Here is a 27,519-nt window from a genome sequence, read left to right on the forward strand (position 1 = left end):
AGAAGAAATTTTTTCACACAGAGAGTGGTGAATCTCTGGAACTCTCTGCCACAGAGGGTAGTCGAGGCCAGTTCATTGGCTATATTTAAGAGGGAGTTAGATGTGGCCCTTGTGGCTAAGGGGATCAGAGGGTATGGAGAGAAGGCAGGTACGGGATACTGAGTTGGATGATCAGCCATGATCATATTGAATGGCGGTGCAGGCTCGAAGGGCCGAATGGCCTACTCCTGCACCTAATTTCTATGTTTCTATATGTTTCTGGGAGAACTGAGGTTGGGGACTAGACTTTGTGCCTTCCCCCACAGTGGTAACCATTGTGGGGGGATGATTTTTCTGTGTGTAGTTACTAGGTTAGTCTGTGTCCAAGATGGCTGTCGAAAGAGAGAGTGGACGCTGGCGCGCTTTAGCTGCCGCTGCTCTCTCTTCACATTGTGTTTTTTGATTTATTTTGATTTTGTGTCTTTGGAGCGATTTCTATCTTTAATCTGTATATTGATGATGTCCTTATTATTTATTTTTCTCCGACTATATGTTTTTTTCTCTTCTGTTAACCTTTGTAAGGTGTCCTTGAGATTTGAAAGACGCCCGAAAATAAAATTTATTATTATTATTATTATTATTATTATCCATGCGCCTCTTAAACACCACAGTCATAACTGCCTCTACCACCACCGCTCACAGTATGTTCCAGGCACCCATCACCTTCTGTGTAAAAATCTTGCCTTGCACATCTCCTTTAAACTTTGGTCCAATGAGGAAGGGTCAAAAAATGCTCGCCTTGCTTGTGAAGTCCATGTCCTGAGTACTTCAAACAAGTAAGTGGAGACACAAGAAACAGAACAAAACAACCTACTGACCCATGGCTATCTGAACTACACTTCTTCCCACCCTGCTTCCTGTAAGGACTCCATCCCCTACTCCCAATTCCTCCGTCTATGCCGCATCTGCTCCCAGGATGAGGTGTTCCACACCAGGGCATCGGAAATGTCCTCATTCATCAGGGAACGGGGGTTCCCCTCCCCTACTATAGATGAGCTCTCACCAGGTTCTCTTCCATACCCCGCAACACTGCTCTCTCTCCCCATCCCCCCACTCGCAACAAGTGCAGAGTCCCCCTAGTCCTCACCTTTCATCCCACCAGCTGTCACATACAACAAGTAATCCTCCGTCAGTTTTGCCACCTCCAACGTGACCCCACCACTCACCACATCTTCCCATCTCCCCCCATATCTGCCTTCCGCAAAGACCGCTCCCTCCATAACTCCCTTGTCAATTCTTCCCTTCCCTCCCGTACCACCTCCTCCCCGGGCACTTTCCCTTGCAACCGCAAGAGATGTAACACTTGTCCCTTTACCTCCCCCCTTGACTCCATTCAAGGACCCAAGCAGTCGTTCCAGGTGTGACAGAGGTTTACCTGCATCTCCTCCAACCTTATCTATTGCATCCGCTGCTCTAGATGTCAGCAGATCTATATCGGTGAGACCAAGCAGAGGTTGGGCAATCGTTTCGCCGAACACCTCCGCTCGGTCCGCAATAACCAACCTGACCTCCCGGTGGCTCAGCACTTCAACTCCCCCTCCCACTCCGTATCCGACCTCTCTGTCCTGGGTCTCCTCCATGGCCAGAGTGAGCAACACCGGAAATTGGAGGAACAGTACCTCATATGTTGGGGAGTCTGCATCCTGGGGGCATGAACATTGAATTCTCCCAATTTTGTTAGTCCTTGCTGTCTCCTCCCCTTCCTCAGCCCTCCTGCCTTCGGGCTCCTCCTCCTTTTTCCTTTCTTCTCACCGCCCCCCACCCCCCGATGATCAGTCTGAAGAAGGGTTTCGGCCCGAAACGTTGCCTATTTCCTTCGCTCCATAGATGCTGCTGCACCAGCTGAGTTTCTCCAGCTTTTTTGTGTACCCACAAGAAACAGAAGATGCTGCAATCTTGAGCGGAGGGACCAGACTGTCCCCAACTCTGCTGCAGCTGACGGGGACGTTGCCGGGTGGTCTGGGGGGGGGGGGGGGGGTGTGGTCATGGGGAGGGGTGGTCTGTGGGGGAGTCAGGGGGGGAGGGGTCGGGGGAGTGCTGATGCAGCACGGTCAGTGACTCTGTGTGGACGGAGGGACAAAACTGTCCTCAACTCTGCTGCAGATGACGGGGACCTATCCGGGTTTGTGTCCCCGTGTGTCCGCTGCCAGGAGCCTTGGCCCCGCTCAACCGGGTCACGTGTGTGGGCGCTGCCGACCCACAACCCGTGACAGTATGGCCGAACAGGGGGAGGGTGGCCGTGGCCGGACAGCGCTGACCCTGGGTGGATAGTGGGGGCTGTCCCGAGGGATGCACTCCTTCGGCCATTTACACCTTGGTGCTCGGGTTCAGAGCAAAGGTACTAGAGCATTTAGGTCAGAGCGCTCATTCACCATGCAGTTATTTACAGCGCAAATATTTACCATTTTGGCGTTTTTTAACAGGTAAGAAAGTACACTTTTCATGTGTTAACAGTGTATGCCGGAAGCTGCCATGTACTCCAGATGGATTGAGCTGCGCAGTGCGTCACGCCCTTTGACCCGATGACCTTATGTGCAATCCCCCGATACTATCCTACACACACAAGGGACAATTTACACTTTTCCAAGCCAATTACCCAACAAACCTGTACGTCTTTGGAGTGAGGGAGGAAACCGAAGATCTCGGAGAAAACCCACGCGGATACGGGAAGAAGGTACAAATTACAGAAGTCAGAATCTAACCCCGGTAGGTATGTTACAAAACTTACCTTCAGCGGCGCTGCAGTTCTGTCACTGCCCTTGTGCGCAACTTTGGCGCCTTTGAGAGGGGGGCGTGTTAAAATGCCGTTTTCTCCAAGTGGTTTAAGCCGGTTCGGAACAAATCAATGTTCGTCAGGCTGTTTAAGTTGCTGAAGAAAAAACGCTCCGACATTCGTTCTCTGGAGTTATTTTTAAACCGCTGGATAGTTTAATTGCTAGAGTAAATTAAAAATCATTTTCTAAAGCCGTGAACGCCGACAACGGGACGGATCTCACTTACAGGACAAAGCAAGGTATGCCGTTTATTTTTACATTAAAAAGTGTTTCTTAAGATGCATTTAATCAAAATTTCACGTTGCGAGAAGGTGACTTGGGCCCCATCCGAACGGGCAGTATTTTTCCTGCCAACATGGGGTTCCAATTCACTGCAACCGCAACGTTCCAAACGATCGCGTTCCACAAAATCCCACTCGCTAGATGATTTAAATGGCCATTAATTTACGGGAATTAAACACTAAATTCCTTCCATTTGGCCTATAAATTAATGGCAATGAGATTTAAAAATCATTATATTGTGAATTCTTGTGTGAATGTTATTTGGACACAGGCTATTTAAAAATGTTAACCTTTTCTAAAGAAATTGATAGATGTTTAGATCTAGTAATTGAATTCTGTAATTAGCTACAATTAGGTAACTAACTAATTATATGCTTTAATTTCAAGTAAGATTGTTTTATATTTGTTTTAGAATGCTTCAATCTATAATAACAGAACATTTCATTCAGTTCTCTTAATTTTTAAGAAAGTTATGGGATTTTGACTGTCCTCGATCACAGCTTTTGAGTTAAGTCAATAGAAAAGTAATAGGGAACAAGATGCTAATTCCAGAGTATGAAAATGGCCATAACTTCTTTAATACTGAAGATATGAAAGTAAATTGGGTGTCAAATTAAACTTCTTTTTATGATTTATCTGATGGGATAAATTGCAGACTTGATTTTTTAAATCTCAAAAAAATTGAACATTGCTAACCCCGGTCTGCCGCTACCCCACCGTGCCGCCGCCTCCTCTGGCACTTTGTGTTTTGCTTAAAACAAATACAAGCAGTTTGCTCGCTCGAGGTTATTTCGTTTCGTATTCTAGGACGTTTTTAAAATCTGCCTGGAACTGTTGTGAATAAAGTAAATCGCGTGTTTTTAAGCTTTTGAAAAGCAACATCCTGCAGATACTGGGATTCTGAAAAATGGTGTTGCCTCTGCTGCAGTTCAATTTCCGCCAGTCTGAGTTCAAGCGGCCCGCCCGCCTTGTGCTGTTAGCATCACGCCTGCAACAACGCCCAGCGCTCACACTTCCTAGTTTCATTATAGAGCTGAGCCACCCCGAGTTGGAGATCCCGGCCTGTATCCACTCACAGTCACAGCTGTTTTGAAGATGAGCGAAGGGGAAATGAAACCCTCGGCTGCTGATCAAAGCGATCCTCAGGTTAACGAAGGCTCCAGCGACGCTGAGGGCGACTGGGAGGCTGCAAGAACGAGATTTGAAAGCCTGGCCTCCACGAAGAAGCTGCGGACTGTGAGTACACAAGGCCTGGAGGTTGCGGGGAGCGGTGGTTGTACAGTTACAGTGAAAGGATGCAAGAGCTCGATATTATTGCTAATAATGTAACGTTACTGCCCTTCTCGCCAGCCCAAGTCTCAGGATGCCATCACGATCGCGGTGTCCTCTCGCTGCCTCTTTAACATGACGGAAGAAAGAACAATCTACGATGAACAGGGGCTGGAGACCTACATGAAACACCAGCAGGAGCACGAAGAGGAACCATTGCGGAAGGGTCCGGCCTTCCCCTTAATCAAGGTACAGCGTATCCCCAGCGCTTCCCTTATCCCCACCCCCTCTCCAGCTCCATCTCCTGAGCTCCATGCATCTATGCATTGCCCTTCCATAAAACCGAGTCAAAGATGAAATGCGTTGGTGCTTGTGATATTTTGAATGCTCTGCGGACAAAATAACTATTTTATGCCGCCCCTGCGCTCAGCTCGGAAAGGGAGGTTCGTGCAAAGATTGTAATGCAATGAATTACTTCGTGTTCCGGCCGCAAGATTAATTTAAGGGAAGCTTCTGTCCGGAGGGAACTGCGGATAGTGTGCAGGAGCGGTGACTCACACCAGAGTTCCAGCATCTTGCCCCGCTGTGTACTGGGTACACAGCTTCGATTGTGCCACCCATCCCAACTGTAATGAAACAACTAGCAGAGACTTATGCGGAGTACGAAACACATGAACAACAATTTGCCTTCCAGGCAGAAGGGGAACAAAATAGTTTTGGCAATGATAGAGTTAACAGTAGTTTACAGTGGCATAAAGGAGAACTATTCATTTTGAAATGTCCAGTCCTTTTATATTTCAGTCAGAAAATAAAAGCCTTGTGGCCTCGGCCTTGGAAAATGTTGAACCTTTCCAAAATAACTAACACAGGAAAACATTTGAAACTCTAGTACGCTATTATAGAGATATTTCATTTTGGATCTTCCTCAAAGATTTTATAACACCTTCCTCCAAGATTTTGCAACACATCCCCACCGCCATGCTCCCACAAAAGGATTTGCAGAAAATCATTCAGAAAGATCATCAACATTTGTAGAGGGCAAGTGGGAGGAAGAGAGTGACTTTGGCAGGTAGAAACCGAAACGTCACCTATTCCTTCGCTCCATAGATGCTGCCTCACCCGCTTAGTTTCTCCAGCATTTTTGTCTACCTTGGCAGGTAAAAATGAATCTTTACAATTGTTGAATGTGAAAGTGAAAATACATGAACAATCAAATCTACACAGATACGCTGTGAACACAAAAATTGGAAAGTATTGCTGAATTTACAAATTCCTGGTAATGCAATAGTGCAACCAGTTCCTTCATGGGTGACGTATATGTTATTAATTTAAGTGATTAAATGAATACTTCCGTAATTCTCAATAACTTGGCCTGCCAGAGATAGACATTTTCCTTTTAGATCAGTGAGGAGTACCCGGTAATTTTTTTCTCAGTCACTTAGTTCAGTTATTCAGAAATGAGCAGCACAATGGTAGAGTTGCTGTCTTACAGTGCCAGTACCCTGGTTCGATCCTGACTACAAGTGATGTCGGTACGGAGTCTGGACATTCTCCCTGTGACCACGTGGGTTTTCTCTGGGTGCTCCGGTTTCCTCCCACACTCCAAAGAACAGGCTTGTAGGTTAATTGGCTTCTGTAAATTGTCCCTAGTGTGTAGGATAGTGTTAGTGTACAGGGTGATTGCTGGTCTGCATGGACTCTGGGCCGAAAGGCCTGTTTCCACACTGTATCTCTTAAGGTTTAAAGTAAAGTCTAAATAGTTAAATCAATAAAATTGGAAAAGTATTTTAAGGGAATTATAGGAAGGATATCAGAAAGTACAGTTGAAATTCCAGTTCGAACAAACACAATTATCTTAATATACTCGACAGTGCTAGAGTGTCATTGATCAGGGATTTTAATTAATAGTTCAAAATCGCTTTCACTTTTTGGAGAAATGGATCATTTACTTTTTCCACTGTGTTTACAAATCAGCAATATGTCTTTAGTTGGAACGTAATGATGCTGTTTCTTCCAGGCACTCGAAACGGTTAATTTACGACTTCGTGAACTTTATCCTGACAGCGATGAAATATTTGATATAGTTCTGATGACGAACAACCATGCTCAAGTGGGAGTACGGCTGATCAACAGTATTAATCATTATGGTATGTTTACAGAAACTCTGATATATATTTGGAGGCACAAGGAACTGGAGATGCTGGTTGACAAAACAAAAAGCACAAAGTGCTGTAGTAACTCAATGGGTCAAGCAGTATATCTGTAGGGCAAGGAAAGGTGACATTTCAGGTCAAGAGCCTTCTTCGACCTGAGTGGAGGTGAATAGAAAGCTGGGAGAAAGAGGTTTGGGGGGTGGGGAATAAAGCTTGGTAAATGTTGGGTGGATACAGATGGGGAGGGGGGGGGGGGTTGATTGGCAGAAGGGTTGGCAAAATGCAGAGATGAAAAGAAGACAAGCGGGTTTCCGATAAGGAGGGGGGAGGAGTGAAATGTAAAGCCAGAGGGAGTGAAATAGGTGCTCAGTGAAATTGTGTACAGAAAAATGACTGAATTTAAAGAGTAGACATGAAGACGCTGTGTCCGACATCAAGACGCTGCGCCGGCGGGGCCACAGGCCGTTGACGCGCGGGATTTTTGGAGAGTGCAAGCCAGCGAGGATGGCGAAAAGCAGTGGGGGGAGCAGGCGATCTTTGGCTTCGGCCAGCGTGACAGAGCCGGGGGGGGGGGGAGTGGAGGAAGTGAAATCGCTAGCGAAATGGGAACATTTTTGGCGTTTTTGGAGGAGAGCCGGGCGGCAGTAGCCGTTATGGTCGCTGGCCAGCAGGAGGCGAAAAAATAAGTGAGTGGGGGGGGAGGATTAGTACGGGTGTCAGGTTATGGGGAGAAGGCACGAGAATGGGGTTAGGATGGAGAGATAGATCAGCCATGATTCAACGGTGGAGTAGACTTGAGGGGCTGAATGACCTAATTCTACTACTATATCTTATGATCCTTATTGGTCTTGAGAAAGTAATCTGGAATCACTGGTTTGTGTGGGCAAAATGTAATACTTCCATGTTGCCCTTGAACTGTTAGCTGGTAGAGGTTTTGAACTTGGGAGCTTTTTTGAATGAAGAATTCTCAGTGAGGCTGTCAAACTGAAGGCCTTGCCTTCAACTTTAACCAAAGACCTCAGGCCTTCAACTAAAATTACGTATGAGGTGCTCATAGTGGAAGTGGATCTGTTAGAGTTCACATTCTGTGCTGCTGGTTTGCTCAAAAGACACGGAAGGCAGCAAAAAAATTAGGAAATAATTGGCTGGCCTTTTTCCAACTGACAAATGGGCTCAGTTAAATTTGGGCCCTGTGTCTCCCTGATAGTGATGGGCGTAACTTACTGAGTTATCAGTGCACATTCCTAACCTGCCCAGACCAATGTTAAACATGAAGCAAGAGAGTTAACTATGCATTCCATGACAAGTCAGCTTCTGAGAGTATAATTGTGAGAGATTTTGTTAGAATGCATCTGTATTTCTTCCTTGGGTTTTACAAACTCCTTTAAAGTAAGATCACCAACCTGAGCATCCTGTACATGTATTGACAGGACATGATTTAACAGTTGATGTCTTGTACCTTTAGCATGTTAATAAATTTAGACCAGTGCTGATTTTCACAACACTGGAGAAATATGCATCCATGCATTCTGTGCACATGCCTTGATCATAACGTGGCCTTGTGCAAACATGAAAGCGGTTGCTGAGCACTAAAACCCATGAGCTGTGTTTTCAGCATGTTAAGGCATGTGTGAGTGAATGAATCATCATTGTGAGGGATTGACGTAATTTTATAATAGAATGCTGTTGAGCAAAAATATGCATTGTAGTTTGATTATTTTATAATTATCTAATTATAAATTTTAAATGAATTTCAGCAAACATCCTAGAAATTTCACCTTGTTAATGACATGTTCTTTTTTTTTAAAATAGGACTGTCAATTGAAAGATTCTGTATGACGGGTGGGAAAAGCCCAATTGGGTACCTGAAAGCATATCTTACCAATTTATACCTATCGGTAGATGCAGAGAAGGTGGGAGAGGCAATTGAAGCAGGTAAGGACCTTACAAAATAATCCACAATGGGATGAAATGGTTTTGCAAGCCAGTAGAAAATAAACCAGTTTTGGCCTTCGGCAGGGCAGCCACCAAAGAATCGAGCTGTTTAAGTTCAGAAAGAAGTATGCATTCTATGCAACAGGCGTATGTACAGATGGAATTTACCTCATTCTATTTGAGAGCTTTGAGAAAAGTTATTTTCTGATTTTTCTCTCCTGAATCTTTACTTCATTGAAAATATCATCTGATCTATTCATACTATGGTTTTCCGATAATTAGTTGAATATAATATTGAATCAACCTTTACTCCTGTTTGCTGTCTGAAGTTTTATTTGTATTATAAAAATATAAGATAAAATACCAATTTACCAACAAAAATAAATACTGGCTCTGTGATATGTTTTGCCCGTGAAATCACTGCACTAAAAATAAATAGTAGCAAATTTTTGGCCAGGAATTTTCTCTGGAGCTCCTAACACTTTAGTGTTTGTGTTGGGGTTGAGCATTCTTTTGTAAGGTGCTTTATTGTTTACATGGCTGTCACCGCTCCCCCAGATTTGCTGACACTGATAGTGGGCATGTGAATTTGTTTGTTGAAATACAAATCAGTGAAGTGAGATAGTGATAGATGTTTGCATTTTATCTGCTAACACTCCTATCATTTGCTTGTAAACAACTCATTTGGTATTCATTGTTTTTAAGGCATGGACTGTTTTAAAATTTAGGGGGAAAGAGGGATGGCGTAGCCTGAAATAGATTGGGATTGTATGGGAATTTTCATATTGCTGATTCTGGTTGGATGCATCTTAAGCCTTCGATCGATTGATGGAAAGATACTGCATGGAAACAGGCCCTTCAACCCATTTGGTCCCGCTGACTATCAATCATTTATTCACACTATTTCTATGTTATCCCACTTTCGCATCCACTCCCTACGCTTTAGAGCAGGGATCGGCAACCTATGGCCCCCCGGGGCTGAATCCTGCCCATAACACGAAATCATCCAGCCCGCAGGCAGATTTTTCTTCCCGTAATCATCCGGCCCGCCGAGCGACCTGAGCAGTGGCCGGGCACCCGAGCAGCGGCCGAGCTCTGGCTGTACCGCATCCTGTGCGAAGCCGCCGGCACAGCCGCGCACCTTCTGTGAACACGTTTAAGAAAGAACTGCAGATGCTGGAAAAATCGAAGGTAGACAACAATGCTGGAGAAACTCAGCGGGTGAGACATGCAAGGATTGCATGAGGCTTCCTCACCCGCTGAATTTCTCCAGCATTTTTGTCTACCTTCTGTGAACATGTGATTTGATGCCTGCCATCCGGGGTGGGATCCATGTGTACATGTGATAGATGTGGCCTGCCATCCGCTCACAGACATGCGTCCTGGCCCCCTTGCAGAACAAGGTTGCCGACCCTGCTTTAGAGGTAATTTTCAGAAGACAATATGCAAACCTGCATATCTTAGGGATGTGGGTGGAAACTGGAGCACCCATGCAGTCTCAGGGGAAATGTGCAAACCCAAGTCTCTGGCACTGTGAAACAGTAGCTCTACCAGATGCATTATTGTGCTGCTCTTAATCATGTGATATTATGACCACAGGACTTCTCTAACATCCTCATTGGGCAGCTCAATGCCTGTAGTCGCATTTATCTTTTTTTCCATTGGCTGCAATGCAACAAATTTCAAGAACATTAAGCATCCCTTGGGAAAAGGGGGAAATCCGGTGTGTGGAAACCAAGACTGAGGAAGAGCCAGGAAAGAGACATAGAGTTATATGGTACTGAAGCAGGCTTTCTAGCCCAACTCAACCATCCCGACTAAGATGGCGTAACAAGCTGATGCATTGGGGCTACCAGGGGATGGTGTGGGGGAGCTGTTGAGTGGTGCTGGTAGGGAATGTCTTGGGAAGTGATGGGACTGACCTGCATGGTGATGATGTGGGAGAGGGATTGGGTGGTGGGAGGCCTGAAGTAGAGGGATATAGAGCGGGGCTGAAAGGCTTGGTGTAAGGAAGAAAAGATGATGGAATTGGCCAGGCAGTTCCTTTATAGCAAAAAGTCATTTCCCACCCAATTCCCCTCTTAAGCTCATTTTTCTTGCAGCTCATAGAAACGTCATGCTGAGAGTTATTGCTACTCATCGATACACTGAGATTGCCACTCATATCTGCATTGTGGAATAAGCTGGACTGTTAGAAAGCATATTAAAATATGTTTGCCGCAAAATTGATTGACAACATATTTTAGCATTAAGCAATTTAAATTGCATTTTATTTCTGAAATGATAGTTTCTGATCCATTTGCTCTGGAAATATAACGTCATTCCCTGATGCAATTCAGCCAACACAATCTTTGAGTCAGAATGAAGTGCTTCCTCGTGTAGTGCTCTTCTTGGAACATTGTGAGGGAAATCAGACCAAGTTGCCCAGGAAGCACTCTTTGGGACAACAAGCCATAGTACAGGGATTGAAACCCTGAACGTTAAATTCATGAATACCTTTCATCCTTAGTTCCCCCTGCCCCAAACTTTTACCATGTTCCTCTGGCAAATCTGACACACAAGCTTCCTTGAATCCTTCTTACCTGATGATCTCCAAATCTCATGCCCACTGAAGATATCTGTGGTGATCCCCACCCCTATCACCTTCCTGATTGCCTGACTTCATCCCAATTCTTGCTCACGATCCTCAATTGACCTTAGCATAGACCATGATCATTCCTACCTCTATGACAATGTGCAATATCTGTAGAGTTGAGCCCAAGCCCTAAAACAGTCATTGCTTCCTTGATGTAACTCCAGTTTAGTACAGCCATTATGTTGCACCAAATCTTTCTAAAACAGAAAGCCAAGGTGGTTCAAAGAGACGGAGGGAATTCTCTGCCACAGAAGGCAATGGAGGCCAATTCACTGGATGTTTTCAAGTGAGAGTTTGATTTAGCTCTTAGAGCTAAAGGAATCAGGATATGGGGAAAAGCAGGCACGGGGTACTGATTTTGGATGATCGGCCATGATCATATTGACTGGCCTACTCTTGCACCTGTTTTTCTATGTTTCTATGAATGATGATCATTAAGTGTCATGGATAACTGCAGGAATTAAACAAAAGCTAATGGAATGTTAACCTTTATATCTAGAGGACAGAACACAGCAGTGAGAATTTGAGACGTTTCCCTTAGGAAAGATATTTTGATGTTTGGAGAGTCCAACATAGACAAACTGGAATAAAAATTGGTCAATCTGTGATTCAGGGGTTAAATCCTAAAGAGCAAATAAACAACCTAGGATTTGGAATGTAGATGGTGAAGTGGTGATTTGACGAGCGATTTAAGTCGTATTTTCAAAAGATTAATGGGAATTTTTCATGAGAGATTTAAATTACTTCTCCAATTAGAAGTTCTGAAACCTTCCCTCCTCAGGTCAAACATTGTGAAACATTTCTACATGCAAAAAGTGCAATTTGATCTACAAATGAAAATTGTGGTTAGGTCACTTCTTCATTTCAAACATAGGATTGATGCATTTTTCTACAGCAATATTGTTGGGGCAGAAGTAGTTCAGTGGAGTTAAGTTACAAATCAGCCATGATATTGAATGGCAGTGAATACTCAAATGAAAAACATAGTTGATCTTCTTGCTGTGTTAAAATAACTCTGTGTGGTGCCTATATTGTAATCTGCGGGTCCAATTTATTTATGTAGGAACAGAGTTGTCAAAGGGGCAGCATGGTGGCGCAGCGGTAGAGTAGCTGCCATACAGCGGCAGATACCCTGGTTTGATCCCGACCACAGGTGCCTTCGGTATGGAGTTTGTACGTTCTCCCCGTGACCTGCGTGGGTTTTCTCTGGATGCTCCGGTTTCCTCCCACACTCCAAAGACATACAGGTTTGCAGGTTAATTAGCTTGGTATAATTGTAAATTGTTCGTAGTGTGTATAGGTTAGTGTGCAGGGATTGCTGGTCAGCACGGACTCGGTGGGTCGAAGGGCCTGTTTCCGCACTGTATCCCTAAACTAAACTAAATTTCCCCTGTCTGATTTTTAAAGACTGTCTAATTTTACCCCATAATTATCTGTCAAGCATATATCTTAATTACACAATGCCGTAAGCATTTAGCTTGTTCTTCGAACTCATTCAGGGTGTTGAACATTTTAAGGAGTGAAAGTGCTGAGGCAACAAAAACGTGGAAAGGACTGCAATGAAGAAACTAAGAAAGAATAGCATTTTTAGTTGAGATAATGTTGCTGTATGCAAGTACAGCAGGAGCACAGAATAGTAAAGTATGTTTGTTTTGATATCTTAGGGACTAGTGTGAAAAGAATAGTGTGATCACAATGTCACTTCCTTTCGTCGCACTTCTCTATAATATGTTGCAGAACTGGTCAAATCTGTTTGCAGTTGCCAAGTCATGAGAAAACTGGCCTTGCAACAAAGCAAGTCAACAAATATGTGACAGTTCATCACCAGCTGGCAGATGAAGAATACACTGCAAGTCATTAAGTGCAAAATGTGTCCTTTGGTTTGATGCAAGAGTAATAAGACATTTTATTTAGCATAATTAACAATGCGGTTTTACTCGGAATTAGTTGTCTCTGAAAGTTAAACTGGTACAATGGTCACCACAATTAGCTGTAAAGATAGATTTCATAAATTTACATTGCAAGTGAGGAATTTTGCATGTTGAAAATTTAGCCATGAAGGCTCAGTAGATGATATGATATTTTGGTATTATTAACATTTCCTCCCTGTGCGATCTGATATTTTACTGTGCTGTGGTTACATTTAACTAATGTGATGTTGTACAAATGAGTAATGTTCATTACTTCACGTATTGGGTAGATGTTATTAATATAACTTTGGAGATTATCAAACACTTTATGTATGCAAAATGCATAGTATTTGAGCACACAGGGCACATTCAACTTTGCATCATGCTGTCAAAATTTCTATGCCATAACCAGGCACGCTATGCCTCAAAAATATAGTGTCACATTATTATTTACACTTCTCTTGCGTGAGTCTTTACTGACAAGACAAGACAAGAGTTTATTGTCATGTGTCCCAGATAGGACAATGAAATTCTTGCTTGCTGCAGCACAACAGAATATTGTAGGCGTAACTACAGATCAGATCAGTGTGACCATATACCATAGAATATATATATACACACATAAATAAACAGATAAAGTGCAATAGGCTGTTATAGTTCAGAGTTTGTTTGAAGTTGTGTTTAATAGTCTGATGGCTGTGGGGAAGAAGCTGTTCCTGAACCTGGATGTTGCAGATTTCAGGCTCCTGTACCTTCTACCTGAAGGCATCGGGGAGATGAGTGTGTGGCCAGGATGGTGTGGGTCCTTGATGATGCTGGTAGCCTTTTTGAGGCAGTGACTGCGATAGATCCCCTCGATGGTAGGGGGGTCAGAGCCGATGATGGACTGGGCAGTATTTACAACTTTTTGCAGCCTTTTCCGCTCCTGGACGCTCAGGTTGCCATACCAAGCCACGATGCAACCGGTCAGCATGCTCTCTACTATGCACCTGTAGAAGTTTGAGAGAGACCTCCTTGACATACCGACTCTCCATCATCTTCTCAGGAAGTAGAGGGGCTGATGTGCTTTCTTTATGATTGCATCAGTGCTCTGGGACCAGGAGAGATCTTCGGAAATATGCACGCCCAGGAATTTGAAGTTCTTGACCCTTTCCACCATTGATATAAACGGGACTGTGGGTTCCCATCCTACCCCTTCCGAAGTCCACAATCAGTTCCTTGGTTTTGCTGGTGTTGAGAGCAAGGTTATTGTGCTGGCACCATTTGGTCAATCGGTCGATCTCACTTCTATACTCTGACTCGTCCCCATCAGTGATACGTCCCACAAGAGTGGTGTCGTCGGTGAACTTGATGATGGAGTTCGCACTATGTCCGGCTACGCAGTCATGATTATAGAGTGAGTACAGCAGGAGATGAGCACACTGCCTTGAGGTGCTCCCGTGCTGATTGTTATCGAGGATGACACATTTCCACCAATAGGGCAGACTGTGGGTCTGTGAATGAGAAAGTCGAGGATCCAATAACAGAGGGATGCGCAGAGACCTAGATCTGAGAGCTTGGTAACCAGCTTGGAGGGGATGATGGTATTAAATGTCGAGCTGTGGTCAATGAATAACAGCATGACATATGAGTTTTTGTTGTCCAAGTGATCCAGAGCGGAGTGGAGAGCTAGTGAGATTGTATCCACCGTTGATCTGTTGTGGCGGTAAGCAAACTGCGGTGGGTCGAGGTTTTTGTCGAGGTATGAGTTGATTTGCGCCATGATCAGCCTCTCGAGGTACTTCATTACCACAGACGTTAGCGCCACTGGTCGATAGTCATTGAGGCACGTCACCCAGCACTTCTTGGGCACCGGTATTATTGATGCCCTTTTAAAGCAGGTGGGAACTTCAGACCTCAGAAGTGAGAGGTTGAAAATATCTGTAAAAACTCCAGCCAGTTGGGCCACACAGGTTTTTAAAACACGCTCGGATATACCATCAGGTCCAGGCGCTTTCCGAGGGTTCACCCCTCTGAAGGATCATCTGACGTCGGCCTCTGTGACTGTGACTGAAATACCATCATGGCGAATGGGGGCTCGGGAAGGCACATCAGTGTTCTCTCTATCAAAGCGTGCATAGAGCACATTAAGCTCGTCAGCTAGTGATGTTTTGCTGACATTTGAGCTGCCTCCTGATTTTGCCTTGTAGGAGGTGATTGCATTCAAGCCCCGCCACACTTGCTGAATTCCAGTTGTGTCATCCTCCAGCTTGGAGCAGAAGTCCCTTTTGGCCCTTTTGATGGCCTTACCAAAGTCGTATCTGGACTTCTTGTAGACCTCTGTATCTCCAGACCTGAATGCCCGGGATCTGGACTTCAGAAGAGTGTGGATCTCATGGTTCATCCAAGGCTTATGGTTGGGAAACACTTGGAAGGTTTTTGTTGGGATGCAGTCCTCCACGCATTGCTTAATGAATTCTGTAACGACTGTGGCAAATTCATTCAGGTCCGTTGCCGAGTCCCTGAACATTGCCCAGTCTACAAACTCCAAACAGTCCTGGAGTTTTTCCTCTGCCCCCTCCCCCCCGACCAGCTCAGTACAATCCCCAGCTCTGGTGGTGCGCTCTTTAATTGCTGGCTATAGGCAGGAAGAAGCAGCACCAAGTATGGTAGGAATTACCGAAGTGAGGGCGAGGGATAGAGCGATAGGCATCCGTGATGGTCGTGTAGCAGTGGTCGAGGGTGTTTGGTCCTCTGGTGCTGCAAGAGACATGTTGTTGGAAGTTAGGGAGCAATTTCTTAAGGTTGGCTTTGTTGAAGCCTCCAGCTACGGTGGTAAATGCCTCGGGGTAAGCCGTCTGGTGCTTGTTGACCGCGGCGTGCAGCTCTTCCTGTGCCAGACGGACGTCTGCCTGGGGTGGGATGTAGACCGCGGTCTGGATGATGGAGGAGAATTCCCTCGATAGGTGGAAGGGGCGGCACTTCACCGCCAGATGTTCGAGGTGTGGAGAGCAGGAGTTGGATAGGGCTGCCACGTCTGAGCACCACGCAGAGTTGACCATGAGGCAGACGCCCCCTCCTCTCCCTTTCCCAGATGCCTGCGTACGGTCCATACGGTGGAAGGAGAACTCTTCAGGCTGGACCGCTGAGTCTGGGGAGCTGGGGGTCAGCCATGTGTCTGTGAAACAGAACACAGAGCATTCCCTCAGCTCTTTTTGGTAAAGCAGCCTTGCCCTTAAGTCTTCCACTTTGTTTTCTAGTGACTGTACTTTGGCCAGTAGGATGGTAGGGAGAGGGGGCCGAAGTCCCCTCCGCTTCAGTCTTACTTGTAGTCCTGCCCGACGACCACATTTCCGTACTCCACGAAGCCCTCCTCGGTGTGTAAAGGTACAGTACTTGCGAGTCTCCGCGAGGTCGGGGATTCCCCTGAGATCGGGAATTCCCTTATAGTCGGCACCTCCAGCTCCGTTGCTGCTGGGAGATGCTGCCCAATGGCCTCGATTCGGACTCCATGAAGGCCTTCCTGGTGTTTACAGGTACAGTACTTACTATACCTGCGCGCCTCCACAAGGTCGGGGATTCCCTTACTTACCTTCGGGAGTTTGCAGTAGTGCTAATGCATTAAAATGGGTTAGCAGCTCGCTACTTACAACGTTGATTTCCGCAGATTCTTTGATGCAGGTGAGCTCAAAAATAATATATTTGAAGATTTTCTGTTGTGCGACTGGCAAAATGTCGCCGCAGGTAGGCGCCATCTTAGCTGGAAGGCACAAGGACAAACCTTAATACATTTGAAGCCCTGTAATTTAGTGATTGATTTTCAGCTGGATCGGAAAATAAAATGGTATAAATATTAGTGTAGGAAAGAACTAGATGCTGGTTTAAACCGAACATAGACACAAAAAGCTGGAGTAACTCAGCGGGACAGGCAGCATCTCTGAAAAGAAGGAATGGGTGGCATTTAGGGTCGAGAAGGGGCTCGACCTGAAACGTCACACATTCCTTCTCTACAGAGATGCTGCCTGTCCCACTCTGTTACTCTAGCTTTTTGCCTCTATCTTTTGCAATAAATATTAAGCAGATGCTCAGCAGCTTCAGACTCGGTAGCACGGTGGCGCAGTGGTAGAGTTGCTGCCTTACAGCGAATGCAGCGCTGGGGACCCGGGTTCGATCCCGAATATGGGTGCTGTCTGTACAGAGCTTGTTCCTACTCCCTGTGACCTGCTTTGGTTTTCTCCAAGATCTTCCACACTCCAAAGACGTATAGGTGTATAGATTAACTGGCTTGGTAAATGTAAAAATTGTTCCTAGGATAGTGTTAATAAACGGGTATCGCTAGTCGGCGCGGATCCGGTGGGCCGAAGGACCTGTTTCCACGCTGTATCTCTAAACTAAACTAAACTAAACTAAACTAAACTCACTCTTGCTTTAACAGTGGCAATTTGGCAATATGGTTGACCAAAGCACTCTCCTTTCAAAACAGGTCACTTATTTCAATCTGTGCCATAAACTGACTAAAAATATTTTCTAACATTTCAACTTTGATTTTCGAGAAACTCAGCAGCCAAAGGGAGGAGAGAAGTGCTGGATGAAAAGGCGTATTTACCATTGGACAAGGAGGAGCAGAAATGCTTTCTCCAAGAAAACCAACCTAACTTATTAACATCTTCTGTATGTTCAAGTTTCGGCCAGGCTATCAAAAACTATTAATTTCTGATTACAAATCATAATTTCTTTGGGTACCTACACAGATCAAGCTCACCCCAGTCTAGAAATCACAATCTCTCATTAATTCAGGTTGTGACTCAAATATAATATGGTACATTGGTTCCAGCTCCTTATGTCTGCACTCACCATTTAGCACCTTATTCCCCAATCAGTGTTGGTGGAAGGAATGATGCACTTAGATGTTCTTAGCAAAGATCTTATAGTGGAGCAAGATGGCCTACTCCTACGCAAAACACGTAGTACGGTCATGGGGAGATTCATGGATGATTATAGGACCCATTTTAGCAACCAGCCTCCGCAATCTTGCTTCCGCCATCTTGTTCCGCCATCCTGCTTCCAGCCAAAGATCGGATCTTTGCTTCCGCCTCCACTCCCGTATCTTTGCTTTGGTCTTTGACTTGGGCGGGGAGAGGGGGGTGCGCGGCCCGGGGTAGCGAGCGGGGAGAAGGGGTGCGCGGCCCGGGGCAGCGGGGTAGCCTGGGGCCTAGGCTGGGAGAGGGGGTGCGCGGCCCGGGTCAGCGAGCGGGGAGGCCTGGGGCCCAGGCGGGGAGAGGGGGTGCGCGGCCCGGGGCAGCGGGGAGGCCTGCGGCCTAGGCGGGGAGAGGGGGTGCGCGGCCCGGGGAGAGAGGAGGGGTAGTGGTGGCGCAGGAGGGTTGGGTAGGGCCGGGGGAGGGAGAGAGCAAAGATCTTATAGCGGAGCTCCGCTATAAGATCTTTGGGAGAGAGAGGTGGGGTAGGGGCCGGGGTGCAGAGAGCATGGGGAGAGATGTGGGGTTGGGGGCTGGTGGGTTAAGGGACTACAGCATAGGAGGGGGGGAGACATTGTAGTGTGGGGGGAGGCGAGGGAGTGCCGGGGGGGGGGGGAGTTGTGGGGTGGGATAGGGCCTAGTGTGTGTTAGATTAAAGGATTTGTGTTTTTTTTGCACACAAATCAAGATATAAATGAATATCAACATATGCATGCCCTCTCACGAGTAAAAAATGGTTGTTCTCTGGCCCCTTACAGATCCCAGCAATGACATCAAGTGATATGTCAATGAAGTGAGGGCAACCTTGACACATCTGCTGTTCATCTTTTCTTCCTTTGTTGTGCAGCCAAACACAATATTAATCACATTCCACGTTCACAACATGCTTTAAGATCATGGCATTGATAGTTTTGAGTCTTGCACCTGTTGATATCACATTACTCTCAGCTCACTGGGACCATTACTCATAGCATGAGGAGGTTAAAGATCTTCCAGTAGCTGGGATGCTTTTCACATATGTAAAAGCAACTTCTGGAATAAAATGCTGGGGAAACAAGGGAGTTGAGCACAAGAATTGATACATTTCACCAGGAACTTGATGTCTTTGGATTGATCCCTCAAATCTACAGGTCCAAAAGAATGTTTGGAATTAGTACTGGTATTGATTTAGGATTGTCATGTGTACCGAGACATAGTGAAAAATATTGTTTGCATTCTATCCAGTCAAATCATACTATCCATGAGTTCAATCAAGCCATATGCAAGTACAACAGGTAGTGTAATGAGAAAAGTAACTATAGTACAGAATACAGTACGACAGCATTAGTGTTGTAGCTCCAGAGAAAGTACAGATTAAAAAAGTGCAAGGACCACAATGAGGTAGGCTGGAAGTTTGAGGCAACACCCTTAGCTTTGTGGTCCATTCAGTACTCTGATAACAAAAGGGGAATAAGCTGTTTCCGAATTTGGTATTCTGATTTCTAAATTTAGTTTCAGCCCCTGAAGATCATAAGTTTAAGTCATTTTCAAACTTTAGTGTTTGTTGAATTACTGTACGGGTTTAAATTGACATTTCTTACGGCTTAAATGGGAATGTTAGCTATAAGGTAGGATATTCTACATGGATAGGACAGGTTTGGAGGGATATGATCCAAGCACAGGCAAGTGGGACTAGTGTAACTGGAGACATTGTTGGCCGGTGTGGAACAATACTCTGTCTTTTCTGTGATTTCAGGAATTGCAGCTGCCACCATGTTTCAGATGAAGAAGGAACTGAATCTTTCAGATAAGCAGCTGAGGGTTGCATTTGATGGTGATGCTGTTCTTTTCTCTGACGAGTCAGAGAAAATTGTAAAACTTCATGGATTGGATACCTTTTTTGAGCACGAGAAGAAGCATGAAAACAATCCGCTTGCAAAGGTAAATTTGATGCGCACACCACTTTCCACTTTGTCTACAGTTTCACGGAGGAACTAAAAAATAAACTGTTGGAAGAACTCAGCATGTTAAACTTCAGTTGTGTAGGCAGAGGGATGGTCCTGATGCAGGGCCCCAGCTCAAAAAGTTAACCATCCTTTTGCCTCCATAAATGTTGCCTTACCTCCTTAATTCTTTCAACAGTTTATTGCCTCTGATTTCAGCATCTGCAGTCTTATGACTATTTGATTTGACAGAGCAGCCATTAGTTTTTCATTTATTCTGTGCTGGTTCTACACAGTTTTTGCCTGAAAGGTTTTCTGCAAAATAGCTTTCATGTAGTTACAATACGAGGAACTGTGCAATCCCTACCCTTTATTGCCTAGATTAATTAATCTCCTCCACCCAAGTCTATCTGTCCACCACACACACAATTATCCACTTGGATATCTTCTCCCTTTGTTTACCTTTCCATTCTCCTCCACCGACTGGTTCCATCTGCCCATCATCCCTCCCTTATTTTGTTCCAACTATCACCTTCCAGCTCTGCCTCTTATATTCCAGTACGGCCCTCCCCAATGTGGCCCCTTTTCACCCTTTTTCTTATTTTTTATATCTATCACCCAACAGCCTCTCAAATAACCCCCTCCCATCTCCCACCTGGCTCCATCTGCCCATCACCCAACACCTCACCTAGTTCCATCAATCGCGGAACACTTTCCATTTAAGGGGATCAAAACTGTGAAAGGTGAGTCTCACAAAGGCAGAGTAAAACAGGGGGGGATAAAAAACTTCAATGAGCTCAAGAAATATCTCAACCTTTAACAGCCATTGGCAATCCTGAAGCTGCAGCTATCCAAAGACAGGCCAAAGTGAACACAAATCTAGTTACAGGCTTGAGGCAAGTGGCAAGCTTTAAAATAGCTTAAAAGTCATCCCTAATCCCATCCCACACTTGGCATGCTAAGAATGGCGTCTATTGATAGTTACAACATTTTTTATTCTTGTTTATTAATGAACTTGTTTCAAATGAAATTTCTAAAGGCGTATATTCAGACTGATAATCTGCCAGGTTTTTTTTCTCTCCTATTCCATGGGGTGCTAGGCTTTGTTTTAAGAGTGCTTGATTATAAATTTAGGCCAAACACAGTCAAATTGAGGATGACGCTAATCAGTAATGATCAATGATCAATGAAATGAAACTTGTTTCTGTGTTTTGTTAATTGACGAAAAGAGGAACACAGAGGTTACAATATTATGAAAATAACTCTTAACACTTTTAATTTAAATCAGGATTATTCTGTATCCAGTCTTTGGATATTTAATTGAGTTTGGCTTTCATAACAATTAATTCAAAATATATTTGGTAATGCCTGACTGCAATCCTATATATATTGAAAACAAGTGATTTTTTCTTTTTGATTATGACTTGCAAATGCAAAAGGGCCTTGATTTGCTCATGATCCAAATTGCTGATTCAATAACTTGAATCTATATGATGGAAAGAGGTCCTTTTAATTAATAGCCAGCAAAAGTACCAGCAACGCCTTCATTTTTTTTTCAAGATGGTGGTACAGTGGCACAGCGGGTAGTACTTCTGCTTCACAGTGCCAGAGACCTGGGTTCGATCCTGGCCTCGGATGCTGTCTGTGTAGAATTTGCACATTCTCTCTGTGAGCACGTGGGTTTTATCCAGGTGCTCTGGTTTCCTTCCCAAAGACATGCAGGTTTGTGGGTTAATTGGCCCCTTGTAAATTGCCCCTAGTATTTTGGGATTGAACCCGAAAGTGGGATAACATAGAACCAGTGTGAATGGGTGATCGATCGTCGGTGTGGACTCAATGGTCCGTAGGCCCTAATTCCACGCTGACTCTCTAAATTAAACTAAACTAAATTATTGCAAATGTCGGGTGTAAGGTTGGAAATTTAAATTAGAAATGAAAGATAAGAGCTGCAAGTGGTTACCAACTATCAATAAATAGAGAGGAAGAACGGAAACAGGAAGTGGAGGATTGAAAGGGAAAAAGAGGCAGTGGTGGGTATTGGGAAATGGGGAACTATATGCTATGGAAGAGTCCTTGTGAAATGCTGCCTGTTTGGAGCAGCAATCAATGGGGCCCACAGGTTCTAGAATAATGTGTGCAGATGCTACAATCTTTGTCAGTGTTGGTTTTCTAACGAAGGTTAACACATGTAATTTAATATTGAGAATCAGTGAAAATAAAACCAATACCACATTGGGGACCTTTACCTTACATGAGGTTATAAAAGTTATTTGAGATAGATGTATTCCTTATTTGACAGGCAGCAAACCGTAAGAACTGTACTTCGCAACCTTTTGATCCAGTTGCATTCTTTAAATCAACATGTAAATGAAATATGATGGGGGAATGATAGCCACACCAAGATTAATCTTTCCCAGAACTGTTTGCTTTTCCTGAAGAGCAGGACTTGTGCTGGAAATGGCCACAAACATTTAAAAACAATTTGGGTGTAATTTATGGTTACTCTGTTTTATTCCCTATTCCTGTTTCTAGATCGGGACACAGAAACCTTTCCCAGTAAAGTATAATTTGTCCATTTATTTTACATATAGGGTCCACTCAAAGGATTTTTGGAAGTATTGGGAAAACTCCAGAAGAAATTCCATGCCAAAGATTTACGTTGCGACTGCCCGATCAGGACTTATCTTGTCACAGCAAGAAGCGCCGCAAGTTCTGGAGCAAGGGTTTTGAAGACCCTCCGAGACTGGGGGCTGGACGTTGATGAAGCACTCTTCCTCGCCGGGGCACCAAAGGGGCCAATGTTAGAAAAGATTCGCCCTCATATTTTCTTTGATGATCAAATGTTCCACGTTAAAGGGGCACAGGAGATGGGAACCATTGCAGCACATGTGCCATATGGCATTGGTCAAAAGTACAATAAGAGCACTCCCATCACTGAAAAGACAAAAAAAAGTTAAATTATGTAAAAAAAAAAAAATAGACAGCCATGCTGTTTGTTCCAGGTGGAATAAGAAAATGCGAAAATCCAGGGAATGAGAAATTTCTACTTCATTCGGCAGATGGCCCTTTTCTACAAAAAGTTGCTTATTTGTTTCTCCTTTTCCAGACTTCCTAAAATGTATTTCATTTACTTATCTTATATACTTTCAGGCTTGAGGGGTAGGAGAGCATGAACAATCAGCTTACATTTTCAAACCACATTTAATTCTAACCACATTTAAGAAACGGCAAATGCTAGTTGTGACTTTTCTTTCAAAATTGTTCTGTTTAAAATAACTATATGGTTATTTATTTTAGAATTACATAATAGTAATGATACAAGCGGACATGTGGATGATATTGATATTTTGATTTGGTGTGTTGCAATAATTAAAACAGCATATTTTTACCTTATTTGTCCTGCTGCACACAAATACATTTAGTCCTCTTGGCATATTGTGTAATTGAAATTACTTGCTTAGATTGGAAATTAAATTACCTCCAAAGTGGCCAAAGGAATCCCTCAAAAATCAAAATCTTACAAAGCAGAATGAGGTCAGTCTGTGCCAGCTCAATCCGTGCAAGACCATTTTTATGGGGTTTTTCCTTTGCCCTTTCTAATCTTTTTTGTTGCAAATATTGCCTTCACTTCCCAGTTAAACGCTTTTACTAAATTTGTACCAACAGTAGTAGTAATGCATGTCCTTCTGGGAGTACGGGGGGTGGGTTAATTTTTTTACTTATTGCCACACACAAATGGTGGTCTGCTGTTCCCTATATTCATTCTCAGACTTCATAATGAAGATGGTCTTCTGGGAGGAGGCAGGTGTTATAGACTGGGCCATAGAATAGTAAGATTAAACGAGAACATACCAGTTCGAAGTTTGATCTGTATTTTATGAGGAGTAACGTTGAGGGAATACATGAAGAACCCGCCAGTACGCACGTGTGTCATTCTTCAAAGCAGCGGAGTGAATCACAGATACCTGTAATGACTTAAGCATAGTAAGATTAGAGAAAAGATACCAGTTGTGTTTATGATCAAGGGTGGGAGCGGAGGGCATGTATTCCCTCAACGTTACTCCTCATAAAATACAGATCAAACTTCGAACTGGTAAGTTCTCGTTTAATCTTACTATTTTACTTCGGAGTCACGTGAGTGACTACATGAAGATTTCAAAGCTCTGTGATTCAAGCCGTGGAACGAGTCCATCATCACGTCTGCCTTGGTTTTGGGGAGAATAGTGATAACATATTGAACATCAATATGATATATATAAATAACCATAAAGTTAATAATAATTGATAGCCCCTGTTTTTTGGGGTAAATTATGGTACAGAAACTTAACAATGTTTCTGAAAAATTCCAGTTTCCATTACTGGTTAGTTATAATCTTTAGAATGTTCTTTCCGATGGCCATCCTGCAGTCCTGAGGATTTTATCCATAGGAACCTCCAATTTAAATGCTGCCGACGTTGCTGCAGCCTGGTGGAGTGAGATTTTAACCCAGTTAGTGCTTACACCAACTTTTGTCAATACTATGTTAGCCATTTAGCTGGCCTGGCCTGTTATTCTTTAATGAGGCTGTCTGTCGTTGATGAGAAGTTCCTCTTCTGTGCCACTGATGGTCTGGGTTTGTTCCATGTATATTTGTAGATGTCTCACAACACAGTCAATCGGTAGGGTAGGCTCTAAAAAAAAAAAAATGTTATTTTAAGGCCTGCTGACCCCTGTTTGTTTAGTTCCCTAATTCCTGAATATAGAAGTGTAAGTTGCCAGGTGAACTGGTCAAGGTATCCAGCCTTAATTTGGTAGGGACTGAGTCCTTAGTGCCGTGACCTAAGCCATCAGCATGACAGTTTTGTAAAATGTCAAAAACTGTAATGACAGCGCTGTGGCTGGAGCCCAGTTCTTTAACAACGTTAAGACGATGCTGATGTCCCATATTTGGGAATACCTGGTCTTTGGGGAATTCCCATACAAAGTGTCCCTCATAAGCTGTTGTTCCGTTCTCTTGCCATAGGTAAGTAGATGGGCCACTTCTGGCACAGTTGATGTCACTAATACTAAGCCCCTGTAGGTTAACAAAGCTTCCTAACAGGCTGGATGATGTATTATGGTTGCAACACATCTCCCATTAGTTTATGTATTTTAGACATTGTCTTTAGGTTGATTGTCTGTGGCCCACTGTGATCATGTCTATTGCTCTGGCCGTCTGTTTTTGGATGGTGCTGCATGGTTCTAATCTCATTCCCAGTACCACCTAGAACCATGGTTGGGTAGGTCAGTCGGGTACTATTAAAACACCAGACGCAGAGTCTCGTAGTATTTCCCTTAGTACCCCCCCCCCCCCCCCCCCCCGATGAGGTTGCCAAATTGTGTTGGCCAGATTGTTACATGATGTAGATTCCCTTTCACCCATGTGGTTGATATGTGCTACCACAGTAGTGTTGTTAATTTATAATCTAATAACCTGTTTAATATATTCCAGAGCAACATGACTTTAGGCCATGAAAAAACACCCAACATTTCCAGGTAGTTATGCCCAGTGTTAGTAATAATGATGCTTGCTGTGTATTCCATCTTCCTCCACAGCTGGAGATGGAATTGGTAACACACCATCCTAGTGCATAGTATCCATATGTAGGACCATAGACTGGTTGCTGACAATGATAGGATTGGAGCAATGCCCAATGTTATCTTTCCACCATTTAGTTCCAATATGGCTTCTGTATGGCTTCATCATTCTATCGAAATGATCACCATTAATTTTAAGAGCTCATATTTTGGCCCTCTGTAAATCTTTATAATGTAAGGGTCTGAATTATGTGGCTGGAAACCATATGTTGCCAATATTCTTGCTACCAGTCTGATGGATGGTTTATCCTCATGTCAATGATTTTGCTGTATGCCTCTATTAAGGTTGTAACCTCTGTTGGCAAAGTTACTGACATGAGGAACTGAGTTAATGGTGAACCCCAAATAATCCCTTTAGTTTGAAGGCTTTAATTTTGATTTAATTGGATGGATAATGATCCTAGTTTCCAAATAATTGTTAAGTGGCTGTTACCGTTTGTTCAGCCCGTCCTAAGTTTCCGCACAATTAGTATGTCATCCAAAGAAGCCATTACCATTGTGTGGCTGGTTGTCATATTTTGTAAATAACCTAGGTGCTAATGTAAACACATTAGGTAGTGCTCTATACTGCTAGAGCTGAGCCATCCAATTAGATAAAAATAACGTCCGTGGTCACCTGTTATGGGTACTGAAATTGTAAGCATCCTTTGAATCAATGCTTGCCATTTTCGTTCTTAAAACGAATATACTTAACAATAGAAAAGGTTTCTGTTCTTAAAACGAATATATCGTTTTATTTATTTTTCACTTTTCCCCCCCTTTTTTTTAATAATCTTCTTTATTTATTTATTTAATTAATTTTATGATTTTATGGTCCCTAGATAAGGGACATATCAGACATTTAAACTGATAAGTACAGATATTATTCTTGATCTTAGCCAAAAAGCCGAGATCTGATCTATGATTGATGCGTCAAGCGCCATATCCTATTTTGTTAGGAAGGGAATGCGTAGATAATAATTCTTCCCTTGCAATGCAGCTAAAACCCCATCTGTTGCTGATGTCCAGTGTCTGTATCCCATATGACATATTTGGTAATTGGTGATTATGTCTGGATACGAGTAGATCGGCATCTGGTGTTCCATATCGTGTAGAAACATCAGCAAATACTATAGCCCAATATCCATTTGGTGTTCTCCAAATTCCTCTCTCGATATATCAGCTGGACTAGAAGATTATGTGTTGTAAAATTCTATTGTGTATCCCCGGATACTGTTTAAGATATGAGTCAAAAAGTTATTTATTCGATGTCTTCTCGCACCAACCTCCTTGCTTCCTTCTGGTTTTACTGTTTTCTTCTGGATCCCCGAGGCCGTGTGTTGTGGGTGTACACATCTTCCAGCATAGGGGCGATACCTTTGAGGATGATGTTTGGACGTTTAGATGAGCTCCAGTTTGGCTTCATTGTCCAACTCCTTGACCTTCTAGATAGGTCACCCCCAAATAAAAAGATTTAGCTAGGAGGTTTCGGGTTTACACAGGCCCGCGTCAATCCCGGTTGGATGTAACCAGATGCATAAATTGATTAGTTTAGTACATTCAGGGATTTACAATCCCCGGTGGCAAGTGACAGCTATGGTGTCAGCTAATGTTTGCCCCTGCAGTAGATAGAAAACATATGGTCTATGCTGGCTTCGAACCTGGTTTGTAGATCTTTCCCAGTTAGCTTTACTCACAGCTGTACTGTTGTTCCCTCTGAAACATAGACAGACATTCCCGTGTGACTTCCCAGATGGGAATGGAATTTGTCAGTAAATTTTTGGACTGCTAAATCCTTCAGTCACAACATAAGTATTCCTGTATTTCTATCAGGAAAGGACCAATAATGCACTCTATGTACTTTGTGACTTAGAAAAGGCATCACCCTTCCCAGCAGAAGTGGCCAAGAAAAGAGCACTATTTAAAGAAACAAAAGGTATCCTGAGGAATTTACAGAATACTAAGAATCTGAGATATGGCTTGATGTACCCAGCAATACTGAGAGTAACTTATGATGACAAGGAATATCGTTTCGTTAAGCATACTGAA

At 43.7% G+C, this 27,519-nt stretch overlaps 1 protein-coding gene and 1 pseudogene across 2 annotated transcripts; one reads left to right on the forward strand and one right to left on the reverse strand.

Annotated features, from left to right (window-relative positions):
• Positions 1–2,678: 2,678 nt before the first annotated feature.
• On the forward strand, positions 2,679–23,267 carry LOC116973425 (cytosolic 5'-nucleotidase 1A-like). Of its 2 annotated transcripts, none has more exons than XM_033021489.1 (7): positions 2,679–2,713; positions 4,116–4,331; positions 4,446–4,613; positions 6,382–6,511; positions 8,330–8,452; positions 19,688–19,872; positions 22,466–23,267. In XM_033021489.1, exons 2-7 carry the CDS (start codon positions 4,191–4,193, stop codon positions 22,829–22,831), a joined length of 1,113 nt encoding a protein of 370 aa, XP_032877380.1. In that variant the 5' UTR covers positions 2,679–2,713; positions 4,116–4,190; the 3' UTR covers positions 22,832–23,267. The 2 variants fall into 2 exon arrangements, with proteins under 2 accessions (XP_032877380.1, XP_032877379.1); XM_033021488.1 differs by lacking the exon at positions 2,679–2,713 and adding an exon at positions 3,827–3,880.
• Positions 23,268–26,275: 3,008 nt separating this feature from the next.
• On the reverse strand, positions 26,276–26,389 carry LOC116973857 (annotated as a pseudogene).
• Positions 26,390–27,519: the final 1,130 nt, after the last annotated feature.

This window comes from Amblyraja radiata, chromosome 5 (genome assembly GCF_010909765.2).
Source record: "Amblyraja radiata isolate CabotCenter1 chromosome 5, sAmbRad1.1.pri, whole genome shotgun sequence".
Lineage (NCBI taxonomy): Eukaryota > Metazoa > Chordata > Chondrichthyes > Rajiformes > Rajidae > Amblyraja > Amblyraja radiata.

Excerpts from the sequence above, each read along its gene's own strand:
- LOC116973425 (XM_033021489.1), top strand. The coding sequence starts at position 4,191 with ATGAGCGAAGGGGAAATGAAACCCTCGGCTGCTGATCAAAGCGATCCT. Across the intron at positions 4,332-4,445 it reads CCACGAAGAAGCTGCGGACT|CCCAAGTCTCAGGATGCCAT; the intron begins GTGAGTACACAA and ends CCTTCTCGCCAG. Across the intron at positions 4,614-6,381 it reads CGGCCTTCCCCTTAATCAAG|GCACTCGAAACGGTTAATTT; the intron begins GTACAGCGTATC and ends TGTTTCTTCCAG.